At 43.8% G+C, this 20,436-nt stretch overlaps 1 protein-coding gene across 1 annotated transcript in view; it reads right to left on the reverse strand.

Annotated features, from left to right (window-relative positions):
• Window positions 1-8,027: 8,027 nt before the first annotated feature.
• Window positions 8,028-20,436, reverse strand: part of T265_07647 (hypothetical protein) — a gene marked incomplete at both ends in the record, with an annotated part of 86,038 nt that continues 73,629 nt past the window's right edge. The window contains 6 exons of the mRNA XM_009173220.1: window positions 8,028-9,465; window positions 9,909-10,085; window positions 13,469-13,664; window positions 15,096-15,256; window positions 17,402-18,306; window positions 18,400-18,472. Of these exons, the coding sequence (XP_009171484.1) occupies window positions 8,833-9,465; window positions 9,909-10,085; window positions 13,469-13,664; window positions 15,096-15,256; window positions 17,402-18,306; window positions 18,400-18,472 (2,145 nt within the window). The remainder of the gene's footprint in view (window positions 9,466-9,908; window positions 10,086-13,468; window positions 13,665-15,095; window positions 15,257-17,401; window positions 18,307-18,399; window positions 18,473-20,436) is intronic.

Here is a 20,436-nt window from a genome sequence, read left to right on the forward strand (position 1 = left end):
CCAAGGGTCATCAATACACGTCTCACATTGAATGATAACTTAATTAAGTACATTGATGTATTTCCTTCTTAAAGTCACCTAGAAATCCCATACCGACGGCTGTTTGCGAAAAGGAAACACTAGGGTTCATAGTGCAATGTTTTTCAGTAGTCAGATTAACTAGATAGCTTCAGAATAAGCAAAAGCCTATCTTTTCACAACCTCTTTGTTTGACTATTTGGCCACGAGGACGATAATCTATCTATGACAAGTAACAGAAATTTTGTTCATTCATTGAGCTGCCTAAATGTCACAGATAGCAAATAACTGGTATACTGGACAGTTTCATCCAAGGGGCGATGGAATATACTGTGAGATATTTTTGCAAGGCAAAATAATCGACTGATCTTGATCAAATTGCTAATTTCTTCGCTGTCGTGGTTATTTCCAACTGGCAACAAACTGTTTCCCGTACCTGCGGGTTTGAATGTTTTTCTTTTGTTCAGCCAACGAATAGGTTAAACTTGACGTGCGCACCGATTAAGAAGCCTACCGGATACCGAAGGTTACAGAAAAGGAAAATTCATAGAAAGCCAGAAATTTCGGAAGAATATTTAGTTCGATCCATTTTATCAGACCCCGGAAACCACTAGTAAGAGAGAAACCATCGATAACTAAAGTGACGCAACCATCTTCAATAAAGGAAGGCGCCTCAACCGTTGAACTTTGAACAATAAGCCTCGTGGGCACTTGCTGTCACTCACGTGGACCATGCAAACTTCAGAAGGATCCGACACGATGAACCTAGAAGCCCTCCGATGTTATGAGTGCATATATTCTCTTAAACGGCACTGAGCTCATAGTCCGGATGACTTTCTCCGCATTGTTCAAGGATGGGGGTGAAGTACTCATGCAGCGATTTTTTATCCATTTACTTACACCTGGGAAAATGAGACTGTCCCAGACAACTGGGTAGAATTGGTGATGTTGTCCACTTACAAAGTAAGAGAGCCGCAGTGGATGTGTTAATCACAAGGAGGTCGGCTTGACTCCAAACATAAACAGACACTCCAACTGGGTAAATTGGTGATGTTGTCCACTTACAAAGTAAGAGAGCCGCAGTGGATGTGTTAATCACAAGGAGGTCGGCTTGACTCCAAACATAAACAGACACTCAGTAACACTTAACATTTCTCTCATAGTGGCTCGTGACTCGGGAGCAGCAACCTAGATTCGGGCCGCATAGGGGTTGCGTTGGCCAATTCCTCATAGACCGTCAATTTGACAATGCTGCAAGTACAAATAACCCATAATTTCAGTACTTCTGGATTTCCAAGACACACTTGACATGGGCGACCGGTATGTCCTTGACAGACTTGCCCACCAAGTGATGCTTCAAACGCTTTTAAACATAATCGATTCCTTGTATTCTCAGACTTCCAGATGTGTGAGAGCATGGGTGCCCTGTCTCTATTCCCATTTAATTTTGTGACCAATGGGAAAATGCGACAAATGCTGGAAGGTCTTCAAAACCTCGGTGTTCAGATAGCCTTTGACGAAATGCTTGTCGATCTGGAATATTCAGGTTATATAGTTCTCGGCTTCGAGGAGGTGGGTGTTTTTGGATTAACTGACCAAAGTCATCCACCGTTTGGCGTGTGTTTTGCACCGTAAGGTGTAGAGTTATGCCTCTAGACATGCAGTCACTGAACACATCAATTAAAGTCCATAGAGAGGCACTTGCATTTGTGGAACGATTTTGTGTATCATAGAAGTTGTATTCGTTCCGATTGTACTTTGACAGATGAATTATATGGAAGAATCTTCAAGATTCAGGTTGCGTTTACTGATTTGAGCCACCTCTGACGGCAAATCGGTATATCCCTGAATCTAAAGGGAAAAGTTCGTCAGGATGTAGGGCGGGTTGTTTTGTTGTGCGACTGTGAGACGTCGCCTCTTCGGGCAATGAAATTGAGACGTCTTCAGATCTTCGGCAACCCCTGTCTGAGAAGCATGGCTACTGTAGACTGGTGTTGGCGAATTAGTAACGAGACAGTTAGCAAACCAGTGTCCCGTTGCGCAACGGTGAATCCAAATGAAGAATGTGTCCAGCAGCTTAACCTGCGGTGATTAGGACGTGTACTAGGCATGCCGAAACACCATTTTCCAAAAAGTATGGCATTTTCAATGCCTGATTCAGAATGGGTTAACTATGAAGGTTGTTGACATGTGACCTGGCAGAGTGGTATGAAAAAGCTCGGTGAGATTTGCCATCCAGGACAGGGACCGCGTGGCCCTTGCGTGTTTGGAGACGCTGCAACATATGGCTGCTAATCAATGTTAGAGGAGTTGTTATTGTCAGTTACCATCTCCATTTCCTGAATGGGTATCTGAAGTTGGAGGCACCTCGAAATGATTGTGGTGAACTAGCGCTAAGTCCGCTCCCCATCCAATTTTATTCTTTCCTTCACACTAGGGCTCCCAAATAAATCATGGTTGTATGGAAACGAAGCGTCAGTGCTGAAAACCGATGTGATGCTTTCGATGATGATGAACAGGCTTTGAACTTCACCATAGGAGCATCTTATTGTATATCCGATGTTGTTTAGTTACCTAAAATTCATTCATGTTCATGAACAATGTACCCCTTGAAACAAAAATGACTGCAATCACGTTGTTCAATAAATGACACCCAAGTGGCTCAGTGGATAAAATCATCGAGTTTCAAGCTTGTATCTTCCTCTCGGTACCTTGTGGTTGAATTCCGCCCCCATTTTTACGGTGATTACGCCATTGTGGACCTAGCAAGGTGCCTTAAATACATAACTGCAAGGTATTCGCATAATAAATGCCTTGATTGTTTCCTCCTGGCTTTCATTCTGGGCGTGTTTGGATCACAAACATGATATAATTGCCGCCGTTACTACAGACCTCAGGGTAAAACCGTTGTCAGAAGCACAAACAATGCATTAGGCCAATAGGGAAATAGAGTCGTAGCTAAACAAACGCCTGTTATGCGACGCGGATTGTTCAGAACACGGTTGAACGGACTGTCCGCAAGAAGAAGTGGTCTGTACCTGAACTGCGGATGTTTCCTCGATTCGTGGTTCTTTCAGCAAATCGCGAAAGACGTGAAATATGTATTTTTTATACTTATTTTGGTCTATTCCATCAGTTTTCTATGAGATCGCCCTTTAAGCATGTCTGTATAACAAGTTAGATGAGATATGGGTTCGGTCATGTGTTCAAACAATATTTTCCATTGTACTACAACATTAATCTGTAAATAGAAGGATGTACTATCATCCAACCTGAGGGTGCATACACAAACGAAGTCGTATTGTCTTTTATGATTACTGAAGTAAAAATACATTTAATATTCGGAGGTTTATGGACTACACATTCAACCGGATATACAGTGCTGCCACCCAGAGGAAACACTTGATAGATGCCAGTCTCTTTTGGGGTGTTCTCCACTTTGAAGAGAGCTTAAAAATCAACAGTTTCACTCTTCTCTTGCAGCTGGCTAAGGATTGTCCGTTGTTTTTACCGTACTTTCAGTATTGGTGTTGTGACTTGCTGGACGGTAGTGCAACTCTGTGTCGGTCCCTTGGCTTCCTGCTCCGCCCACTATGGTACATCAAAAGGCACGGCAGCTCTACACAGCCGTTTATGGAGACAAAGGAAAATTACTACAACTGTAATTATAAGGTAGTCACAGTGTTCCACAAGGTCGTGCCGGCATCTCCGTGAGGGGGCGAGAAGCGTCGAGTCAAACGTACTTGACTCGGATTGGCTGGCATTCTGACCAATCAGGGCATGCCTTCATTTGGCCCGTGTCCTGCACGTGACACGTCTGCCCAAATGATGTGATGTTCGGTTATTAGGGACGGCTGGCCTCCGTACAATTGATCTTATATTTTTTCTGAGAAAACGACTGAAGTGTATTTCGTTTGATATTCCGTTAGAATCCGAGCCCTTTTGGCACTCATTGCCGATTGTTTGCTTATCCCGCACCATTCGTCACAGCTGATCTTAGGCGAAACTGGCCAAATGGGAAATAGTATGGCTTCACTTGGTTAGACTACCTTTAATTTGTCACTCGACGACGGAGATATCTTCATCAAAACCGTATTTTCCACTGACACTGTCTGACAGTTATACAGCACTGGTGTAAATCTGCCTGTTTGACTGTTACTGTCAACTCATTTTTGAGCTTATACCAATCGGCGATCACCTGATTGCCAAGCTCAAGTAAAGTTCCCCAGGCTGCGTAAGCCGAACAGTCGGTGAAATAGGCTCCAAGTAGTCACGGATATCTTTGGATACGGCCATTTTTAACACCAAATGGGATGCAGACAGACTAACCAATCGGATTTGCAATATTTTCGATTGGATAGCTGAAGCTCAACTGTTGACGATATATCAGCGATTGATACCAGAATAGGCCGGTTCCAATAATCAGCCCAGTGAGTTATAAAAATCTCTGTCAGGCCAAAACCACTGTCACAATCGCATTGCATCATGGTCTATGATTTGTGAGTATATTTCCGATTCCATCAAATAACCATGACAGAATTCAATTGTGAGCATAACTAACCATGTTCCAGGAAGTGTAATAAAAAAAATTCATCTATTCAGTTGATCGGCGGGCAAAAGCCGGCGCACCTGTATCACAAAGGAGACCAGCAAAGTATACCGTTAGCTAGATGGAGCTCAAGGCACGTGTGCTGATGGGTATGGCCCAGTGGTTTTATCCTAAGTTCAGTCAACTGTACAATATCAGTCAACGACAAATACCTTGTCATCGTTGTATACTCCTCTGATAAGCAGGTATGTCAATCCTTTTGCGAGCTAGGAGGTCGCCATCGTGTATGGGAGGATGCAGTAGAGAAAGTTCCATGCTCCGGAAATTGGCCCCTGGAGGAAAATATTTCCCTTTACGGGGTTTCCTGGAGGTGGTGATAGCTTTGGTAGAAAAACTGCGGAGAAATCTAGTGACTTTAAACGTTCAAAGCAACAGCGTTAGAGAACTTACGCAGGAAAGCCTGGGTTTCATCATTTCACAGAACAATTAGTTCTAGGCTTCCACAGAAGCCGATGTTTTCTCACAGCAGACTTGAGGAGTGAAATCCTTGACAAAACGTATTAGAGAATCACAGTTGACGTCCGCAGACTACATAGGTAGCGGAGCATCACAAAGGTGGCACCTACATCATAGCACAACTATATAAATTACGGTAACATCGTTGCTTCTTGTGAATCCTTTGTGAAATTACGGTATCGTCCAACGGAAGCCTATGAAATATGTTTATTGTCCGTACAAAACAAACAGGGAAGTGCTGCAGTCTGTAACAGAAGGCTTATGTAGACGTAGCTACGTTTTCGAGAATATTCTCAGCTAGCTTCAGGATTATCACACAGAACAAAACCTGTTGGTCTCCGTCCGACTGCTCAACTGGTTTCTCCCGTCTCTTGGATGATCTCAGTGAGATTTACAAATCATCAAACTACTTGTGCATAATCAGTAGCCACTAAATATATTCGACTGTGAAAATGGCGAACAACCAGTTGACTGATTTTTGCAGGAATTACAAAGTTAAAAGTGCATAGCAGTGAATCGCGCCAATCTGACGCATTTCACACCTGTTTGCTGTCATCGTAAGCACTTTCGAGTATACTTGTTTGGAGATGTGGGTGGGTGGTACCGATCGGCAGTGTGTATCCAGGTTGGGAAGAGCGCCCGTGGTGAGCCTATGAAAGCGGTTGGAAGATTTGTGGTGTCTACATTAGGCAATGCTGTCTATTTATCTGGTGAATTCCGAGATGGTGGACCTGTATACAGTGTCGCTGACGCTGAAGAGCTATGATCGTAGACTTCTTTCGTGTTCGAAATGGGCATAAAATTCATTGGTGTGACCTATACCTCCTAACTATTGACTGAAGGGGGTATCAGTTTGTGACGTCCTTCAATGGCCTAAACACACCAACGGATACTTTAACTAGCCCACAGTGTCACATCACATATGTCCACTTGGTGAAGCAAAAATCCATTAACAAAGTCATTTCACCTGCAACGGTTTTCAATTTCTACATTGATTGTGAATACCGACCAGGTGGTTTGCTTTCCCTCAAAATTTCACTTCAACGTTTTGTACACTGATACACAAAGAGGACGTTCCGAAAACCAGCACGTTTGAGAAAAGATAATGAAACTCTTAGGTGCAATTAAATTTGGGACCGTGCAGGATGGATTTTCCAACATTTTTAGGAGTTGATTATCTAGTTACTTCTTTTTGCGAAAAGATTTCGGAATTGATTCGCATTGCATTATATCCTACTGACGTTTTGTTGGTTCGGTACCTAGACCCACGCTTGCTGCACACATTGAATGGCACATATTCGGATCGGTATCAATCCGAGATGGGAACCAATAAGCCAACAGAATGCTATCCCCGGGGCCCAGAAAATTCAACTAGAAAAACCGATGATTCAAGTGGCATGAGTACAGGCAACTGGTCTGTTGTACCACCTGTTTTTCAAGATCTTCTAAGGAGTCTCGAATGATAGACCAGCTGTGGAAGCGAAGTACAGTCAACATAGGCCTTGAAATGTTTTAAAACGCATCACCTCTGCCTGCCTGACGTAACAAGGCATTTTGTTACTCTTGAAGGTTGCTCACTGTGAGTCGTAGAGACTATCCACGGAAATCATGAACCAAACACTTGCTTTGCTCGCATAAACGGGTTAACGATTTTGAGATGAACATATCTGCAGGTGTAACGGAAATACTGGTTATTTTTTCTTTCGGTCATAGCTAGAACTACTGCACTTCTTATACACGTTATACTGAGCGGATTAAGAGCTGTTTAGATTTCTTCGTTAGACCATTTGCCATTTGGCATGAATGAAACGGCAGTGATTGCTCATAAGGTAGTTGGTTAGACAATAGAAAGAGATTTGTGTATCAGGACAGCCGCCTTTTCCTTACATTCGTACCTAATTTCGGCACTGCACCAACTTTATGACGTAAGTTTTATTAGTATGAACCCATACAGCTTATTAAATATGGTGTTTTTAAAATACAAGAGGCAGTATAACATGGGCAGCCTGGTCTTGTTCTACTATGTGTACATTTCCAAACCAAACCAGGCCAAGGGACAATACTGGAAACTTTGGTAAAAGCTAAGTTCTGTTTTAATCCATTGTTGTTGCCTGAGTCAGAGTCAACCTGATCACTGATTAAAAGCCAGATTTTTCATCTTAATCACAGGCCCATATCAAGAATCACCAAATGATAGACCATTAGCATTCAATTGATGGATGGACGGTCAGGTGTTGGGACCACTGGAATGACGCACTCCAAAATGAGATGAAAAGTAATCGCTTGAATGGATGTACGATTGAAGACTTTACTTCCTTGTAGTTTGAGCTCAAATTAAGTTTCAATCCGTTGAAAGAGAATGGTGCATTAGCCGTAGACTCAACAGAAGGTCACATCAGAAGGTGCGTTCACCAACCGTTCAGGACCACTGATACACACACGATCATCTCCACTGATACTACTCGTGTGAGTTGCACTGCTGCAAGGGAAGCAGGCTATACTTATGAACAGAAATTCAAAATGTTACCACTACAAATTTAAATGGCACATTAGAAATCAAGTGGCGTTATATTTACTTTCTCTTTCCTTTCTCTTACCAGGACTTTACAGAGACATACAGGCAAAATGAATTAGCTCAAATGTTTCCTCCGGTCTTTACGCATACAGGGCACAAAACCATCCGTTTATTCCACAAGTTGACCGCGCAATTGTAAGGCGAGTGGCCGTACAATTAATTCACACGTACGCTTGGGCTATGTGGGTTGCGACTTGAGATGGGAACACGAATAAAGTAGTCAGCATAGAGAAAACATTCAGCTGTATGATTTGACAGCTCGCGATCTTGCTTTCCCCTGACCACCCGAGGAAGATTGTTCAAAGACAGTGAAACAGAACGGACGCGAACTTTTTCAAACAGTTTCGGTACCACGTTAAGCAGTGTGTACAAAATTAACATGGGCTTACAGGAGGCTTGATAAATCAATGTCTTTTGCGCACTTTAAGGTTACCTACAGTCGAGGTCCACTGAGTGAGATGCTAGAGCCTTCTCAAAATGGAAATCAGTTTGCGGAGAAAGATATTTTGAAAATAAAAGTCCAACGCAGAGTTCATCCAAGTAACCGTAACCATAACTGCCCGTGGAAAAGATACAAGCGGACGGAATGAACCTCAGATAACATTCGAGGAAGCAATCCTACGGTGATCTTACAACGTTGGCGCAAACAAAAACTACTGAGCATTTCCCAAATGTTGTGATTGATAATCAATCGAATAGAGTTGTATACTGACTGGTGGGGGCATCACAGTTAAGATTTGTGCTCCAACAGGCATTACAGAACACAGGACATAAACATGACTAATTTCTTGGAAGTGTGTGGAGCGAGTGTGTTGAGCGAGTTCGAATGACCTTTGGACTCATAAAGCTTGAGATAAATGCAATACGGCATGGCGTGCATGAACAGAATTGACAATGTTCCCAGCGGCGTAAACATAAGTAGCCGGTTCAAAACACAATAGGAACGTTGACCGAAATTCATAGATCAGTGGCTGGACGGCCGGTCCAGACAACTGATGGAGCGACAGCAAGACGCAGCTCACTGACTCGACTGCCTAGGAGAAATTGCGGTTGCTCATTGAAGAGAAGCGCATTGTTCGCACTCTGACCATACAGGTTTAAAATGAAAGTTACGCTGGGGAGGCACTGAACGATCCATCGAATGCGTAGACCAGTTTCTACCTCCTGACCTAGGTCAAGCTGGGGGGTCGGGTACTCGGTAAGATAATAAAGATGAGCCATGTTGTTGTTGCTGCTGTGAGGTAGTGTGTATCGGACTGGAGAGGACAGGCTCATTGGTTCCGTACATATGATAACAGTGATGATACGGTTGTGACTGCTGGAGGGAGACGGCAGGTGCTGATCGGTTGGTTTCGTCTCCTGCAAACTCCGTAGTCAATGTGTTCAAAGATCGCAGGGTATCTGGATATTCCGTAGTATCCCCGCTTGGCGCAGATGATAATACATTACGCGGTAGTCCTGGTCCAACTGTCGAATTAGATAGTGGATGAGACCTATGTTTTGAAAGTTCATTTGTGTACGTTGGATCCGGCGACGAAGCTTCAGCATGATGAAAAGAGGGTGCAAGAAAATCATTGGAAGTTGTCATGGATTCACGAACGAGCAGTGTGCTTGCTTGCGCATCATTCATGCAACGCTCAACTTCTGTAAGCATTTGTATCAGTTGTATTGGATTGTACTCTGAGAAATCAAAGTCATCCACAGGCGAAATTTCCTCATTAAGGGATGCAGGTTTCGCGTCGTACACCATTTGAGATTTGTACGGAAAATGGGTTTTGAGTGCTTCTTGTTGTAGTTGATTAACAATCTGAAAGTAACAGAGCAAAGTGAAATAAGAGTGAAACAGTAGGTGGGGATAAACCGTGATTTGGTGACATGGATAATCCAATGAGTTTTGCAGCTAGGATTAAAAAGACGCCGCCGGATGCGGAAACTCCCAAGTGAACACAAACGCACTCAGACTTGGAGTCATTAGAGTTGCAGTTCTGCGTACAGATCGATCACCAAGGTGACCGGTTGTGCGTTCTGCCTGCTGTACTGTAGTACTCCAATCAAGAGAAAATCTTCCAAACAGCGGTAGTCTTTCCTGAGGGATTCCCGCATTTCTTCTGATGCCATTATGTCCGGATACGCTACAAGACTGTTGAACCTACCGCTCAGACATGCTAAATTTAAGTGGAGATAATTAGACAATTATCGAAGCATTCCGACACTTTAGTTTCCATTCGGAATGTATTGCGAAAGACTTACCGAAGCTTGACAAGGTTTCACATATTTCATATATAGTTCATAGATGGCCCACGACACATTGAATTCGTTCGAATGGTTCACAGAGTGTTGGCGCAAGATATCCTGCATATCTTCGCGTTTGATTGCAGGCATGGCTTTGATCTCACGATAGTAGTTATTGACTCGAGTCCATTGTTGCTGCAGGAGGCAATCAATACATGAGAAGGATGCTAGTGAAATAAAACAACCAATAACGAGACCCTTCAAATCCACCAGCACTTATTGAAGAAAAATGGTTTGTGAGCGCGAAGTGCCACGAGAATAGTAATGGTGAGGAAAATGTACCGTTCATCAACCTGCTGAGTAGTGAAATACTATCGAATGAAAGGTTTTGCACGAGTTACAAAAACAAATTGACCAGACCACCAGTAGAGTCTTGTTCAGACTGTCTGCAAAACAAGATTTGAAAACGTCTAATTTTATGCAAGGGTCAAACAAGCTGGCCTGCTACATTCAGGTACGTTGAATTTGGCAGTAAAGTAAACTGCTATCTATGATGAGCAGACTGTTTGGTGGTACACCCCTCTTCAAGTATTAAAAAAAGGCTTCTACTTGGTGCAAATGTTTATCGACCCTTGGAGAGGAACCCGGATACTAAATAAGGCCATGTCCACAGCACTCACCAGTCAGTTTATGGGGGTGACACACGGGCCATACATTTGAGCCTATAGTCAAGCATATTAATACCACGCCTGTTGTTGGATGACCAGATTTCGCAGCTAAGATGAACCGCTAGGAGAACAAACATCAGTTTATGTTTTTCTACTTGGTGGTTTATCGACCCTTGGAGAGGAACCCGGATACTAAATAAGGCCATGTCCACAGCACTCACCAGTCAGTTTATGGGGGTGACACACGGGCCATACATTTGAGCCTATAGTCAAGCATATTAATACCACGCCTGTTGTTGGATGACCAGATTTCGCAGCTAAGATGAACCGCTAGGAGAACAAACATCAGTTTATGTTTTTTGTGCTGATGTTTGAATATTAGCTACTCGGTCAACAGGCTCTGAAAAAGACACTTTCCGGCACGCATAGCGCCTCTAATGTAATCCTGCAATAGAGCAGTGAGCTAAGGGAGGCCAACACCGGCCATATTTGTTTCCCATACATATAGTAAACAGCATGACATGGAGGAAACTACTCACAAGGTTGCCGAAAACTCTTGCACAGCCCACGACTGGTTTCGCCCTTCTTGGGGATCATCAGGTAGGCGCAGTCCCCGAGTTTCCATCAACCTTATGATCTACTTGAACCCAAATTGCACTGTTTTCGAGAAATACACTCATTTGCAAATCAATTTGGTTTTCACGGGAGACTCCCTTTTGCTCTTTTACCCGCCACTCGTATTGCCGCAAAGGCCATCCTGTCCGACAGTTGTGTATTAGCATGTCTGTGCGTGAACGTGCGCTTACCCATGCGTGATCGTGTCCCGTTTGCTTAGCCTGTCTTGGCTTGTTTTCTCATGAGTTTCGTGTAATCACACCGCCAGTGGGAATCACGAGACTGTGGACGACCACAACCCACAGTACAAACATCATTCAGCTCGCCGAGTTGATGCGCGGATGCTGGCACTGCACTGTGCCGGTGAGTGACAGACCTATGCACTTGTCGACGCTAAGAACGTGAACAATTGAGGTTTGTTTAAATCTGCTTACCCTTTTGTAAATAGTACCGTAGACTTTAGAGACCGAATCTTCCTTCTGATATCCGAGGTTGTCAAACCCACGCGGCACCAAAGTTCCGTATCGGGAACCTCAACACCCCATCAAAATCAATTGGTAAAATGTGACTTAATCCCACAAACAATGGGAGATGTCGCTTGATGGGGTTCGCGACAGACACGAACGGTCTTGTTCTGAGATGGGGGCCATGGGGCTTGACACCAGCGCCGACACGCCAGTACTGCAAGTCGACTTAGACCCAACACGAATATCGTATAAGTCATCTCCGTTTTTTCAAAGCGTATGCAGCCTAAGGTCGCCAGCCCCTGCGCATAGTTGAACGGAACCTTTTGCCGTCAAAAGTGACAACAGGGTCATCAATTCACTCTAAAAAGTCGAAATACTACCCCGTCCAAACACTTGAGTTGGCTTGCTTCATTTCTGTCATACGGTTGGGAACAATCTGGTTACAAAACGGAAGAAAAGTAGCTATGCAATCAAACGTGCTTGAGGTCATTGAAAATCGCACAATTGTTTTGTTGTTAAAATGACTCATTCAGCTATAGTGGCCTTCCAAAGCAGAGTTGTAATATATCCTCAAGATGCACGAAGGCTGAAATAGCCAAGCCCAGCCAGCGGTAATGAAGATATGAAGGTGTTAAGGAACCAGGGACTCATGAATCCAAATACAGATTCGAACCCGCAACCGTCTCAGTAGAAGTTTGTTGGGAGCAAGATTCTCATGACGAATAAACCGCCAGGCACCCATCAACAGCACAAATTCATTCATATCACCAAACTCGATATCGACTAGCCATGAGGAAAAACTACTATTCAAAGCTGAGGAGACGTAGACAGATTCACATTATACATTCCCGGAAAATGTTACCGACCATATTGTCTCTCTGACAAAGTAACTGGTTGCTCAGTGAATACTTGATGTCAGCTGGTACAGAGGATGCATGGAAGTTAGTTTATAGTAGATTCAGGGAACGTCACCTTGTTAATCGGTGTCCTTCAGCGACTACCTTCCAAGTAATCCAGGCGAAGCAAGATGAGTAAAACACCCGTAAGCTGCTTAGGTCTATTACCAAACGTCCAACCACACCATCTAAATAAGAGCCAGGATTAACCTTTGAGCTACCGCAATGTCCAAGGAAAACTGACCACCGTAGTTACAGGCGAGGATGGATTTATTGGCAGAAAGACTGGAGACCCCTTCGACAAAATAATCTCCACCGTGCCCTTGGGGGTGGTTCAGTGAATGGAGATTAGGGGGTATTATGGATTTTTACTCAATACATGCGGATAAAAATCCGAGTACATTGCAAACCTGAAGCAAGAGAGGAAATCGAGCCTCAACACGACAGCTTTATTTAGTTAGGACGCGCATATCGTGATGGCTGAGGTAGTTTCATTCAGGTGGTGTAACACACTTCTCTTCACTATTTATACAACCTCAGTGGGACTTATGGTGCTGTGGAAAGAGCACTTTACTGGGAAATTTATAGAGCCGGTTATTGAGGATCCACAAAGAAGGCGTGTGAATTTGAAAGTAGATAGTTCACCTAACGGAACCATCAGTATGCCAAGAGAATGAGCAGAAATAAACTTCAAGTAATTTGGTGTTCAAGTAGGGGATCGGGTAGATGGAGATACGGAAACTGTGCCTACTCAGCCGCCGGTAGTAAACTGTCCATAGTCTTCATCGACCTTATGAATATTACTGAAGTCTTCACACTTATTGCGACCGACAAACTTGAAACCATGGCACCACGACAGAAAAGAGTAAAAGATAGCCTCTAACTTAATGCATGATATACCACCGGGCGATACGCAAATGTGTCAAGCTTACTGATATATCCCGAGCAAACAGCAACTTCACAGAAGAGGAGTCTGGAGTTAGTTTCTCTTTGGTAGGTGCGCAAGCGTAAGTCATGGCTTGACTAAGCGCGTGAAATGATCGCTCAAAAGCTGTCCGCCGGAGTAACGGGATATCGAATATATAATCCAAATTGGTGATAATTTGGTTCCAGAATCGCATCTGCAAACTGGATCGGAGAAACAAGGGACAAAGAAGAGATTCAAGATGAGGGGAAACGAAACAATGAATCCGGACTGCATCAAAACTGACAATATTCTCGGTCTTCGTGTTTTGTCACTCACCTGTATAAAGCGAACTACCCGGTGCACATTAAGCTGACAAAGCTTCTGGTCGTATTAAGTTCCACATAGGCTGCCGCTACCAGGGTGGAGTTCTTAACTTTAGCCATTTTCTGATTTTCCTCTAAATCAGTGGATCCGGGAAAGTGAACAGACCTTTCGACAAGCCGTAGTCAAAGGAAACTAGAAGAGCAATGTCTCAGCGCTGATCACGTCAGCTATGATATGTTATGCAAGTATAATGGGGATTGAAACACTCCTCTACAGCTCAATTTTTCAGGAAGTAGGCAGCTATTGACACTGAGAGAAAGTCATCTGCACCGTGCAACCAAAGCATCAGTAAGTTTCGACGAACCGGTGAATTCAGTTATACAAGGAGTACATAACGAGAGGATTCGCATCAAATTAACCTACGATAGATTGCGAGTCTCTTAGAAAATTCACCATTGGAGTCACTTAGTTTGAGTCTTTATAATGTAGTGATCTTCCAACCAAGGGAACACCGACGACATTACGTGAAGTTTCATGTTTCCGGTCGTGAAGCTGTGACGTCATCGAACACCTGTGGTCGCAACAGCAACTCGGTTTGAAGGTCGCTTTGTTCACAAAGTCATATGAAAGCCCAGCCTCTGAGGAACGCCGAGTTTCCCATGAAAACGGTAGAGGATGACAATGTGAGCAAGCGGGAAACTGGTGTCGGAACGAAAATAAATCAACCGACCCAACTTGACCTATCCACCATCACGACGTCTAGCTCATTTATAGAACCACGCAAGGCGCTAATGGATATCCACCGTTTGAGTTGCGAACACCGATCCGCTTATGCATAAAAAGCTCAATTTCACTCTGTTGCTGGCAGCGGTGAGCAGCCAAGAGTACCTTCGTTAGGTGGCGTTCTTCCAACCGAGAGGTGCATGGTTCGAGGCCACCTCTGACGATCCGACTGCCCCTGTCTAGCTTCTGAATGCCAGCGTGTGCAATCTGCACAGCGAGAAATTGAAGAGGCAGGAAGAACTGGCACGCCCCCTGCACAAACTTTTAGTCGTATACGGATGCATGATGAAATGAAGCACACAAGTTAACAACCTATCATCATTTATTATTCTCATGTGAATGGAGCTCGATGAGGACCCAGTAATCCCTCCCAGCTCGAAAATGAAATTTTGGAATCCTACCACGGTGGCGCACAAGTATCTAGTTTTGTTGGAGAAAATCGCGACTTTCTGGGTTATCTGATGGGGTGATTTAAACGATAATTAATAACATAGAACGCTGTAACTTTGACATATCTAACAAGACGACGAGCTTACCAATTTGACTTCCAAGCATGCACTATCTTAGGGTCCTGGACACCCAGATTAACAGCTTGAGAGTCCAAAAAATCGAACAGGTATTTGATTGGCGACGGAAGACTGTGTGATTGCAGGACGCTGCTGAATATGACTTCAAACAATTTGTCCATGAAAGTGGTTACCGACAGCTGGGTGGAAAAGAAAACAAAGGACAGAAAGGAAATCGTTTAAGTCGGATATTTTTGGTATGAAGTAGTAAATTCTGATGAATATAACCCCAGAAGTGGAAAACAGATATCTGGGCCATTGTTCCAGTGTCAACCTGGGTAGCTGAGCTTGAAGTGTAAAAAACAGGTCATTAGACGACTGACAGAATGGTGAGCTTATGTGATGTCTGTGATTAAGATCAGCAAGCTCATCCGCGTTAGTGAATACCGTTTATCTGGATGAAGGCTCCGGGATGGGAAACAACAACGGTTGGTTAATATTACCTAAACGCCGAATCACTCAATGAAAACATTTTGTAACCTGCGCTGTCCTGCCAATTTTGGTTCTTCTGAACGTCGTTTTACCACACTTCTCAAATCACTTCACCGAAAAAACGAAATGTGTATTCCAGGGCACACCTGTACAGAGTGAGAAGTTAGGTGCTACATTTGTCGCCTTTTTAAACTTGTGGATGCTGCCCATCGAGCGATCTAGTGGTTTTCCTCAAGAAAGCTACAGATGCCCCCTATGACAGTATATCCCTCGCAAAAATTCACCGAAGAGTTTAACCAAACATGTTTCTGTGCGGGTACAAGCAATGATGATCGCGAACATTGCACCTCGAAGCACAATGTGAAAGACTAATATTTAGTGCGCATTCCTTAGGATATGACATACAAGTCTCCAGGCCGAACCTCCTATGCCTAGTCTATCAGCCAACGTGACCAAATGAGTTGGAAGTTTGCTGAGCGATCACTTCATTCGAATACAACTTGAAGCCAAACAATAGGCACCAGAATTACCCAGGAGTCAGCCCCCTCAAGTATGCTTTTCCTCCACCACATCAACAGACTGCCGTTGGTCTTTTCTTGTCACATTCACACTTCTGCAGGAGACGCCGAAATCCAATCACGCGACAACCGTCGCAAACCACCATATCAATGAATAACTTGACTCTCGAATGAGTAATGTTGTCTGGAATAATATGAAAACGGACCAGTCCCTTTGATGCATCCCTGTCTCTGAGAAGTTCCCCAACTGACCTATAGAACATGCAGTGAGGTCATGTGTGCACCAACCAATTTGTGAGGTTCAAAAGGAAGTCTCAGTAGCATGGCACATTCGACACTGTCTAACCTACCTTTAATCGTCTAGCTTGGTTGATTCAGTTGGTTGGCCATACCCACATCACTATTTAAACGATGGCCTGTGTGTAGCATACCCGACAAACTTCGGCAAACTGTCACGTGTGCGTGTACCCCAAACGCGCGCGCGAGTCCGAAAGAAGTAGCGAACTGCGTCATTCTTGTCAAAAAGTAAACCTTACCTCATTAGAAAAATGAGGGGCTAAACTGAATCCCTTGTTCAGGATATTCTGCATCAGAACGAGTCGCACAAAGACGGATGCATGTTTCAGTTGGTATGATGTCTAAGATATCACAGCATATTTTGAAAGAAACTACTCATATGTTTTCTGAAAGCTCTTCGAAGAGTTTTCAACAAACTTAAGAGTATTTTCATTCATGAATGCAGTTTTCGTGCTCCGATAAAATCTTGCCCTAGACCCAGACTGTTTGTTTCTTGCTACGATATGTCTACAAATGAAAAACTGCGTATGTGGGAAACGTTTTTTACCTTTTCAGTGGCCTGGACCACGAGGGCTTTCAGTAAAATTAATCAACCGGAGAGCGAAAGCTAATTTTATGTAAATAATGACAGTGAACAACTTATGACCATTTTTCCAGCAAACAGTGTAGATAATAGTCTGAATCAAGCAATGGCGATGTGATCCAGTGAATGACAAGCTTGAACATAAGCTTGTCTGGCCTGCAATCTGAAGTCTTGGACAGGTCACACATCTTACCAACATGCATATTCGATGCTCTTGCTGAGAACTTTCACAACATAGGACATACTGGTGCCTACTACTACTCGAAAGACGCTCACGGTGAGCAGCCTCTGTATAGTGTAACTCCTTGAATAAAAGAATGAGAAGTGCACTGCAACTTTCCTGAGGGGAGTGACGGAATCAACAAGCTTGTTCTTGAACTATGGAATACATGGATTGAGTAAACGGCGGGTAATTGGTGAAAACGGAGAAAATAAAAGTACATAAAATGACTTACGCGAGTGACTACAAGGCGATTGAAAAATACTTCCTTGGGTAGACTTTCCATCGGACGATCTAAAGCGCCAGGAACTTGGCGTGACTTCAAAGGATCTTTAGAATGCTGTTGTTTCCGTCGACCGCGCCGCTTATGATGACTCCCGGGAGATAGGCTTCGCGAGTCCGTGACCGTAAGCGTCTCGTACTTGACGCTCTCAATCAAATCGTCACGAGTGAACCCATCACTCTGATGAAGCAGGGGATAGTCTGCCGTATTTTCACTGGTTTCATGCATAACCATTCGTCGGGAATGAGCTAAGGAGTCTTTGTGAAGGAACTGCAATGCAGTTGACCAACTCAGCTTTGTCGGACGCCCGAAATGTGACGGAGTTGCCTCTGGCTCTTCAGCTTTTTTGGCACAACGACACCGGAGGCGCTTTGCACAACGCGTGGTTCTATCCTCCGGACAACTAGTGGTAAGCAGGGGATGTACGGTGGTGGAACTGCTGTAGGGATACCTCTGTCCAGAGCCGATCGTACCATTGTTAACACCAGTTTCCAAAGTGTGACTGATTCCGGTAAACTCCAAGTGGTACCAGAGTGCAGAATCCGGATGACCTGTAGGACGTAAACAATGGTTCGGCTGAGGCGGTACAGTGGATGAGGACTTCGGGTAGTGTGAAGATCCATGACCAGGTGCAGAAAAGCAAGAAAGCGATCTTGAATACTCCCCACATGTGCCAGTCGGCTGTTCAAGTGGTGCACAAGCTGCCTCAGGTCGAGTGTCGACAAGGGTTGGGTCACTTAGCAAAGTTTGCTCTGGTGAACAGGTAGTGCTCACCAAATTATGAGGAACCGGAGGATTGCTGGACTGAAGGGACTTCTTCCCCCGGAACGTCTGCAGACTTGGAGATCGAAGGGATACTGTATATACGGGAAAGAAAATACGTACGGTATAAGAGACTTCAGCGAAATGTTGGGAGAGGTTTTCTATCAACTACAGTGAAAGAGACGTACCCATCGATGTAACGAGTGATTTGGCACGATGATAGGGACTGAGGATGAGGGCGACGCGAGCATTGTCTGGTAACTATGATAGAAAGGAAGACAACAGGAAAAAGTCGAGTGATGCCAAAAAGAGACATATAGAGAACGAAAGTGTACAGAAGATTTCTTGAAGACAAAACGCAAGGAGTCTTGTCGTTACACTTTTCGAGAGAATCCAACAAAGTTGAATCTGCCTATGACAACTTACTTCTGGTTTACTACCGAGTTTGTTACTCAGGTTCCTGGGATGCCAATCACAACATTGCAGATGCGGTGAACATCAGACGTTTCATCTTAACTAAGAGTTAGTACCTGAGATGTTGATTCCAGTCAGTCATATCAATCAATCTCAGAATATTCCCAATACCCTCTATTCACGCAGCTCCTACTGAAGGAGTCCAAATCAAGGTTTTCTTGAGGCTAATGTACTTTAACTACAGCGAACGGCAAAGCCATGCTCTGTGCTAGGACCGGCTGTACAGACTACTGTAACCTATCTAAACAAGTTGCATAGTACTAAAACGGAGGGGCGTACATTCCACTGAAAGAAAATAGAACCGAACGCGATTAGGAGTTCCTCCTTGTCTTTTAGCTCCTGGGAATCCACCAAGTTTGGCGTAGTTGGGCACTGTGGTCCCACAGTTCTCATTAGACACAAGGATTTGTTAACTACTGATTTGATGTACACACCATCCCAGGAGTTTTAATATCCAATTGGGATGCAAGCCCGTGGTATAAACAGAGTACGGTGATCCGCACAGGATCCCCATAATTCGCTTCTATTGGATCAGTTGAAGCCTGTCTTCTTAGAATGCGTTTGTGTCATACTGCCTCAAATTTTCTGGACATGCAAAAGGTAGATTTCTCCTACTTATCTGCAAATATTTCTCTATGCGCTAGAATCTTGTCATAATAACCCACCAAATACGGTAAACTCACACCGTGGCATCCTTGCTGGCCTCAGGACATCTCGCCGCCGAGGGTATGAACACCGAGTAACGGGACTAGGTGTGTGATTTGTGACAATGTTTTCACCAGCGATTCCTGTTCGCTGCACAGTCACTCTTGGGGATAAGTTTACATAGTGAGATAAAGTGGCTTGCCAGGGACACAATGAATCTACTGGTTCTACCATGACTTCTTGATGGTACATCCGTTTAGCCGGTAAATACGCCATTTCATGGCTGCTCTGGGTGCTTTGTCGTTTCCTGTAGATAATGCGAAAACGTTCTCTTGGGATAACACATCAATCCATTTGCGTGAATTTTGCAAATGTATATCGCTATTTATTGTCATTAGAGTGCCTTGACCCTGTGATACAACCTATAGGACGCAAATACATTTCTGTAATCTAAGATGTTTCCATGTCGAAAATCTGTCCGGTTTTATTCTATTCACGGGAATGTAAAGAAGACGGCAAGCAGGCCGTCGTTTGTAGTATATAGTAGTAGTGTATATATATATATATATATATATATATAGTAGTGTATATATCTTACATCCAGAACGAAGGAAATGAAGACAGGCGAAAGTAAACCGGGATACGAAGAACTAACGAATTCGAATGTGTTTTATTAGCATACTGCAGAGGAGAGGTAACCTGGTGGAATCAAAGCTGTTTTCACTGAATATAATGTGGTGGTTCCATCCAATAAGGATTCTTTATGGCAGAAGTCAGAGGACTACGAAAGTCCACTGTATCTGTGGTGCCCTATGCTCACATGCCTATCTTCAGTTCGCAGAACAATGACTAACGGATTTCTGAGTGGTATACCGCAGTAGAAACGGCGTTGCCTACTTGTGAGTAGTTTGGAAAATCATAGCCGTCACTGGGTTGCAGGCGATTCACGTGACGAGATTAGTGACTGAAGGCAGGAACGACTACCATATAGAATCGAATATATGGTTATACGTCTTTTATCAGGAATAATTGGTAGCGACATATTGATATTTATAGTTAAGGACGAAGAAATATCTTCAGGCTTTTGGCAAAAGAAACCAACCACT

The sequence above is a fragment of the Opisthorchis viverrini genome, assembly GCF_000715545.1.
Source record: "Opisthorchis viverrini unplaced genomic scaffold opera_v5_189, whole genome shotgun sequence".
In the NCBI taxonomy this organism is placed as follows: domain Eukaryota; kingdom Metazoa; phylum Platyhelminthes; class Trematoda; order Opisthorchiida; family Opisthorchiidae; genus Opisthorchis; species Opisthorchis viverrini.